Raw genomic sequence first — 7,869 nt, 5'->3', positions numbered from 1 at the left:
CTCCCTCCCCCATAATCAGAGCCATATGTTGGAGAGGGAGGCAGAGATCTGACGATGGACAGGATTGTGTTGTATGTGGGGAGTGTGGTACAGTGCTGGAGCCTGCTGTGTGTGTGTGTGTATGTGCACAAGTGTGTCACGCACTGTGAATTTGTGTTTGAATGTGTGCATGTACATGGATGTGTAGATGCGCGCACACGGTCACATGTGCATCTGGATCACGTGTGGACTACTTTTCGTGAGACTTCTGTTGATGGATGTCCATACTTCCCTTTCTCCTCTACTCTGTGTTTTTGTAATCCCTCCATCGTTTCTGTCTTTCTGTCACCTTCATCTCTCCATCCTCTTAACACCTTTCTATTCGTCACCTCTCTGCTTCCCCCTGGTGGCTGTGATTATTCACACATTCTCATTCTTATTGCACCTCCAGGCTGGTGCTTGGTAATGCATTTGAATAGTTTTGGGAATATCTGACTTGCAGTGTGTGTGTGTGTGTGCATGTGTGTATGTGTGTGTCTGACTATAATAAGAATATGATGTGTGTCCAGCTTTGTTTCATCACTACACCAAAATTAGAGCTGAACTATATATTAAGTTCTTAATTTTGAAATGTGAAAAAAAGCAATGTCTCCATCGTAAAGATTGGATTTTTTTTTTTTTTTCAAATTAATCATTAGAATATATGCAATTGCTGACTCAAATGGTGAGATTGAGAAATGTCATACCTCACTCATTCCCGGAAACAATATATGATTCCATGAAATTGGCAATCATGTATGTGTTTGTGTGTGCGTGGGAAATCTAATGGGAGAGAGTGAAACAGCACAAGCATAAATGTATACCCACAGTCTACTATTGTAGGAGAGATACATAATGTGTTTTAAACCACATCAAAAGTAAACACTAACCACAGCTAGACTTTAATAGTTGCAAATCAACTATCAAAATAATTGCAAACGATGTGAAAATGCTGCAGCCCTAACCAAAATACTGATTCTGGTCTGGTCTGATGCATGCTGTGACATCATGGACTAATCTCTTATTCTCTTTTTCTTTCTGCTCCACCCTCCTCCACACTCCTTTTTTTCTTTTTTCCCCTCACTCTGTCTCCCACCCTCTTCACATCTCTGTCCCTTTGTCTCTCTCTCTCTCTCTCTCTCTCTCTCTCTCTCTCTCTCTCTCTCTCTCTAGCAACCATGGGCAAAAGAGAGGAGCAGAGGGGAGAGAGAGAAGTATGTGAGTTCTCCACTGCAGTATTGATGACCCAATGATCCCCTGCAGAAGCCAGCCAGTCAGGCAGACAGACAGAGTGAGGCTCAACCCAGAATCAAAATCAGAATCAGCGGCACAACCACCCAGTAAAAGCAAACAACTGAGCAGGACATGAATGGTAAATGTAATGTTATGTTGTAATGCTGTTGTGTGGGCGGCACAGTTAATTGAACAAAGTGCTGTAGTGATTAAGTTTATGGCCCATTGCCAAAAATGTTCACAATTCTATCACTCAACCACAATTGAATCTTGAATGTAATTGCTTAATGATTGCATGTTTTTTTCATATATTTGTTGGCATAGCTATATTGTGACCAATGTTTTTAGGGGTATTTAATGTCAAAGAATTTACACTAAATACCTCCAAATCAACTGCAACAAGGAGGTGCTTAATGATTTGTGGATTGCCTAGCCAATAGATTGTATTGTTTTTATTTCTATGCTTAGGTCCTTGAATCTTCCTGCTAGACAGCTGTAGGAGGAAGACAGCTACGAAGAAGAGACACTCATTTACACACACAGCAGAAAACTTCCTCACTCTTTTTCCTCCCTCACTGCCAGCAAGACATTTGCAGTTCCATTGGATGAGTGGCCTGTCAGGGCGCCTACGTTCGGGCGGAGGTGAGGCTCCAGGGGGCTGTGGTGGGGCTCTGGCAGAGGACAAGGGGTGTGTGGGGGGGCTGGAGGGGCTGGAGGGGCTGGAAGGGCCTGAGCTCTGGACCAGGGAACTGGGGGTCCAGGAGGGGGCCCTGGAACCCTCCAACGATGGACCGGCACCGGTGACCTATGACCACTTCCCCCCCTCCTCTCCCTCTGCCCTGGCCAACGGCCTCCATCTACAGAGAAGACTGGGGCACAGCGCACGGCGGCGGAGGCAGACGGAGACTCACCCCCCCGAAACACACACACTTGCAGAGACACTCAGAAACATGCAAACGCACATGGACCCAGATGTGCATGCACAGGCTGTTTCACACGCACACGTGGACAATTGTGCACACATGGATGTCGACACACATACGGGCTCTGCAGGGCCAGAACAGCCCAGAACTCTCTCACCGGAGACTACACACGCAACCTCACCTCAACCCTTGCCTCTGCCACTTGTCAATCATCCTGCCTCCACCAATCAGCTGGCAGCCCCAGTCCTCACTGCGGAGACAGACATACCCTCAACCTTCTGTCCTGTTCCTATTGGTCCAAACCCTCCCCCAGGCCCCTCTCCTCTTCCTGTAGAGGCAGAGAGGAAGTATGCACTCCGCAGCTCCGGGCGTCCCCGCTTCCCCTGTCACCTCCGCAAGTCCTCCCGCCTCCGCCGAAGCACAGAGGATGGAGAGAGGAGAGCAGGGAGGGAGAGGGGAGGAGAGGAGGAGGATGAAGTAATAGAGGAGAAGATCTGGAGGGTCAAAGAGGAGGAGGTGGCGGTGGGCGAGAAAGAAGAGCACCCCTCTGTGGAGGCTGTTCTCCCTGCAGCTCCTTGCCCCACAGACATCCCTCTAGCTCTAACTGTCCCCAAACCTGTTCCTAAAGCTATACCTAAACCTGGGCCCAAACTTGGACCTAAACTTGGACCTAAACCTGGGCCTAAACCTGGGCCTAAACCTGGACCTAAACCTGGACCTAAACCTGGACCTAAACCTGGACCTAAATCTGGACCTAAACCTGGACCTAAATCTAGACCTGGGCCTAGACCCTCACCCAAATCTGTACAGAGAGCTGGTCCGAAAAATGTTGTAAAACACCGGCAATCCTCCCACTCCATCCCTCATCGTTCCACCCCTCATCCTCCCTTTCCCTGCACATCAACCATCTCCTCACCTCAGCCAACTGTGACGAAGGAGGAACCTGTTGATATGGAGGTGTCTCCTGCCTCTAAACGGAGGCGTGGACGTTTTGTGGGAGTAAGTTAATTTGTAAAGTAACACGCCACTGCAGCTATTCGTTGACATAAAGTACACTGTAGAGATGTATGAAATAGATATGATAGATATGATGGCCTAATAATTTGTAATCTTTTATGTTTGTGTTGGTCTCTGCTCTCCAGGTGAGAAAGATCGTGGTGAAGGTCGCTCGCATTCCCGTTAACCTCAGCCGTCGACAGAAGAGCTACAAGATTTCTAATTTGGAGACAGTTACTGGAACGGAGAAAAGCAGTGAGGGGGGTCTGGAGGGTTCAGAGGCGGTTCGAGAGCCCACAGCGCTTCTCCGCATGAAGAACAACGGGAAGAGTGTCATGGTGATGTTCCCACCTGGAGAGCTCCCTGTTATACTCAAACGTCGGCGAGGACGCCCGCCTAAACAGGCCGTGCCAGGAATACCAGGAGAGCCTGTGAATGCTGGGAATGCTGGTGGTAATGGAGACCAGCCCAAGAAGCCCCGGAGGCGACGTCGGACTAAACTCCCTTCCCCTTACCCATCCTATGTTAACGATACCAATGATGTGAAAACGGAGTACGGGGATGTTCTGTCCAAACTGGCCTTTTTAAACCGCCAACCACCTGCCACCGGCCGCTGCTCACCTCCTCGCTGCTGGACACCCAGCGAGCCGGAGAGCTTCCACACTCCCTTGGAAAACCCCGGAATATCCACCCTGTTGCACCGGCTCACTGGGTTTAGGCGCAGAGGTGGCAGGGGAGGGGGCATTGGGAGAGGGGGAGGGGCAGCAGGGGGAATTGGGGGCAGTGAACGCAATAAGAGCACCTTCAGTGACTTCTTCGAATCCATTGGCAAGAAGCGGAAACTCAGCCCCCAGTCCGAGCCCGGATTACCCAGGAAGAGGGGGAAGGGTGCGGGTGGAGGCGGGGTTGGTAGGGGAGGGGGTGTCGTAGGAAGCGAGCTCGGGACAGAGAAAGCAGTCAGGAAGAGACGTCCGAGAAAGAACGGGGCATTTAAGGCCGGGGCTGGGGTCTCCGTGGGGCAGGACTGGGCCAACGGGGCAGGTGGTTGGGGAGAGGAGGGGAGTATGAACAAGGAGAAAGGTCTGGCTGGGTACCAGATTTGTGGATCACCGAGGGGGGGCTTTTCCTCCTGTGAGGTTGGAAGGGGAGGTGCCTTCAGCAGTCCAGGAGGAAGCAGAGGGGGTGGGCCAGCTGGGGAGGATTCACAGGGCCTGTTTGCCGGATATTTCCGATCACTGCTCGACTCGGACGATTCTTCAGACCTGTTGGACATCTCCTCCTCTCAGTCAGACCCCCGCAAAGCTCCATCCACACCTGGCTACGAGCCTTCCAGCCCCGCCCCTGGCCCCAGCTGGTCCCCCGCATTTTCCAAACGGAGCACCAAGGGTCCGGCTGCTGGGGTGGAGGGTCCAGCCCAGACGCACTGCTCCTCAGCCAGGCCTCCCTACAGCTATGGCAGCCTGGCCCAAACCTCCCCAACCACATCTGCCTATCCCAAATCCACTCCTCCATCCCTCTCCCTCTCCCACTCCCCCAGCTCCCCCCATCCCTCCTCCTATGGCCACTACTCCTCTGGCTACTCCTCCTCCTCTCCTGCAGGGGTTGGTGCCGTGCCACAGAGATCCTCAGACTGCAGCTTTTCATATGGGTCCGGACACAGCAGTGGCAAATCCACCCCTGTTGGCCAGGGTCAGATGGGTTATTCCAGCTACCAAGCAACAGCCAAGCGGGGCTACAGTGGATATCCTGCAGCGGCTCATTCCTCCATGGTGCGGGGGGAGTCGGCAGGACCCACATCACCAGGAGGAGGGTACATGGCCATGGCCAAAGGTAGCCCCTTCAGCTCCTCCTCCTCCCCAGAGGGTTACAAACAGTACAACTCCAATCAGTGGAGCTACAGGTAAATCACTTTTTGCCATACCAAACCATTGCAAAGCTATCTTAGAAAGAATGGTAGAAAACATCTTTAGATGCTATAAAACTACAAAAGCATGTTTCACAAATTAATGAATGGGTGATTCAATATTTTCCTCCACTCACTCAAAAAAGAAAACCAAACAAATGAAAGTCTGACCATGGTAGCATCAAAGAAAATGTGAATTGGATGAAATGAAAATTGGATACATGTCTATGATGAGGTAATGAACAGTCAATATCTGACATTAGCTACCCCATGGCTATGGTGGACACCCTGGAGTGTAGTCCTGGTGAGTCCCAGGAATCCATTGTCAACACCATGTTCAGGGTTTTTTTTTCAGACTCTTATTACTGATTTATTCATTACTGCAACACAGCACAGAGAAAAAACTATATAATCTGGATCACATTACTGTAATTTGTACATTTGTGATAAAATTTAATTAAAAATCCTTAGATGAAATATTGCTGAAGGGCTCTTTGTCTTCTCTGATGTGTGTTTGCTATGTGGGGTGTTTTTTTCAGACAAGGCTTTGGTGGCTGGGCAGCGGACAGCTTCGGGCCTCAGTATCATGGCTTCGGTGAATATGGCTCCAGTGAGTCCAAAGACATCCTCGATATCTCAAACTACACCCCCCAGAAGGCCAAGCGACCACCCTTCCCCGAGAGCTTATCAGAATCCTCCTCTGACTCTTCCCATCTGGGCTCTGCAGCCACTGGCAGCGGACCGAGCTCAGGGGGTGGGACTTATAAACAGAAAGAGCCTGCTCCTATTGGTGGGGAGGGTGGTCAATCAAGCCTGTCCAGCCTGGAGAAGTTGATGATGGATTGGCATGAGAGCGCTACGGGACCGTCCTATAACTGGAGCCAGAATGTACTCTTCCAGGGCGGGGGAGGCAGCAAGCAGGGCCGCGGACGCAGGAAACGGGCTGAACCACAATCAGAGAAAGAGGGGGGCTCTGCTCTACTCCCCGATTCCCCATCCAGCCCCTCTCCAACACCCACCCCAGGTCCTAAACGGGGAGGGGTTGGAGGACGGGCCAGAGGGTCTAGAGGAGGCAGAGGGGGTTTGTCCCCGTGTCAGAGAGAGAGGCCATCGGGGGCCAAAGCCAGGGCCAAGGCTGCCGCTGCGTCAGGAGCGGGAGGAGCGGGGACCGCAGGAGGCCCAGAGGGGTCTGGGCTGTTCCAGGAGGGGCTGGACTATTATAGTGGGGACAGCAGCAGCCTCTCCCCTCTGGCCACTCCAAACCCTGCACCACCCGCCAGCTACCTCCAGGACCCCTGTGAGTACCCCTCCCCTTATTCCGCCCACCCCTCCACCCCTTCCTCCGAGGAGCGATATCCAGCCATCTACCCGGGGGAGTCCTCCTCTTCCCACTCCCCCAGTGTCTCATCTCCCCCCTACCCTCCCAAGCCCACCCCTCCTCCCCCCCAGACTTACCACCCTGTCCCCTCCAGGACCTTCTCCCCCTCCTGCTCTCCATCACCTAGGGTAACACCCCATTGTGGCACAGCACTGAGCCCCCCCCACCGCCCCCCTCCCAAAGACCCGCAGTACTCGCAGTACGACTCCCCCAGCTACTGTAGCTCCCCCTACTGGTACGGACAGACATCGCACAGCGGCAGCCCCAGCCCCCACTCACACGGCACACACTCAAATACGACCATGCACACAATCACCAACCCGCACACAAGTCCTCATGGAAATACACATGGTAACCCCCTCGCTAGCCCAAACACAAACACCCACGCGCACATGAACCCAAATCCCCACACACATGACACGCACCATCACAACACACAACCCCACTCCAACCTGAGCTCACACACCAACACCCACCCCAGCTCACACCTCCACAGCAGCCCCCACTCCCACCCAAACCCCCACGCCAACAATCAGTCCCAGTCTCATTCCCACCACAACACACACACCAACCCCAACCCTCACCTCCACTCCCATCCCCACTCCAACCCCAACCCCAGCCTCCACCCCCACTCCACGCCCCTGCTGTTCGAGGAGCGTAGCTCTCCCTCCACCATGCCCCCCCTCAAGCGGGACCTGACCCCCCACCCCATGAGCGCAGGCCACCGCCAGGGCCCCCTGCCCCACTCCCCCTACCCCAAGCCTCCCCTGGACTCCTCGCCCCACCAGGAGGACATGGGCGGCTACTCCCTGACCCACCAGTCCTACCAGGGGATGGGCCACCGCTACCCCCCCCAGGCGGCCCGGGGAAGTGGGGTTCTGTGCCAGCTCCTGGACCCGGCCAGCGATGACAGCTTCAGTGTCACCAGCCTGTAGCTGCAGGTGAGATACAACCTGCTACCGCTCATTACTCAGCTTCCATTCAAGCAAGAAAGGCACCAAGCACTAGCTCTGCAGCTCTAATTCACATATCCAGTTGACTGCGTACTGTGGATTACACAATTTTGTTAATACCATACTTATTGATGCTGTTGGATGAATAAAACTTCAAAAAAAGCTTTAGATTCAGATTGATGCCCATGCAATGCTTTGAAGTTATGCCATGGATTTTCAATGTGTTTCATGGTGCCTTGTGTCTCAAAACTATGAAGGACCATGTAAACACTCAATTCAAGACTGAAACTAAAAACATAAACAAAAATGGAGGTAGAGGTTTCATGCAACAGCAGCAACATCCCAGCTTACATATTACTTACATATTACTTCAACCATGACCATCTTTAGTATATAAGTTTGTTTCATACATGGCATATTATGCTTTTCATTTTGCCATCTGAAAACATAGTCTTACAGTGCCCT

The 7,869-nt window shown here is 52.3% G+C and overlaps 1 protein-coding gene across 1 annotated transcript; it reads left to right on the top strand.

Moving 5' to 3' along the window:
• Nucleotides 1-1,856: 1,856 nt before the first annotated feature.
• ahdc1 (AT hook, DNA binding motif, containing 1) lies at nt 1,857-7,386 on the top strand. Its single transcript, XM_071920145.2, has 4 exons — nt 1,857-2,827; nt 2,924-3,173; nt 3,317-5,070; nt 5,613-7,386. Exons 1-4 carry the CDS (start codon nt 1,857-1,859, stop codon nt 7,384-7,386), a joined length of 4,749 nt encoding a protein of 1,582 aa, XP_071776246.2.
• The last annotated feature ends 483 nt before the right edge of the window (nt 7,387-7,869 follow it).

The sequence above is a fragment of the Centroberyx gerrardi genome, chromosome 19, assembly GCF_048128805.1.
Source record: "Centroberyx gerrardi isolate f3 chromosome 19, fCenGer3.hap1.cur.20231027, whole genome shotgun sequence".
Lineage (NCBI taxonomy): Eukaryota > Metazoa > Chordata > Actinopteri > Beryciformes > Berycidae > Centroberyx > Centroberyx gerrardi.
Note: the sequence above shows the minus strand (reverse complement) of the source record. Positions and strands in the feature narration are given on the sequence as shown.

Bases quoted from the DNA above. Each gene is read 5' to 3' on its own strand.
- ahdc1 (XM_071920145.2), top strand. From the start codon at position 1,857: ATGAGTGGCCTGTCAGGGCGCCTACGTTCGGGCGGAGGTGAGGCTCCA. The intron at 2,828-2,923 runs TGGACCTAAACT...TGGACCTAAATC, and splicing joins CCTAAACCTGGGCCCAAACT to TGGACCTAAACCTGGACCTA. The intron at 3,174-3,316 runs GTAAGTTAATTT...TCTGCTCTCCAG, and splicing joins GGCGTGGACGTTTTGTGGGA to GTGAGAAAGATCGTGGTGAA.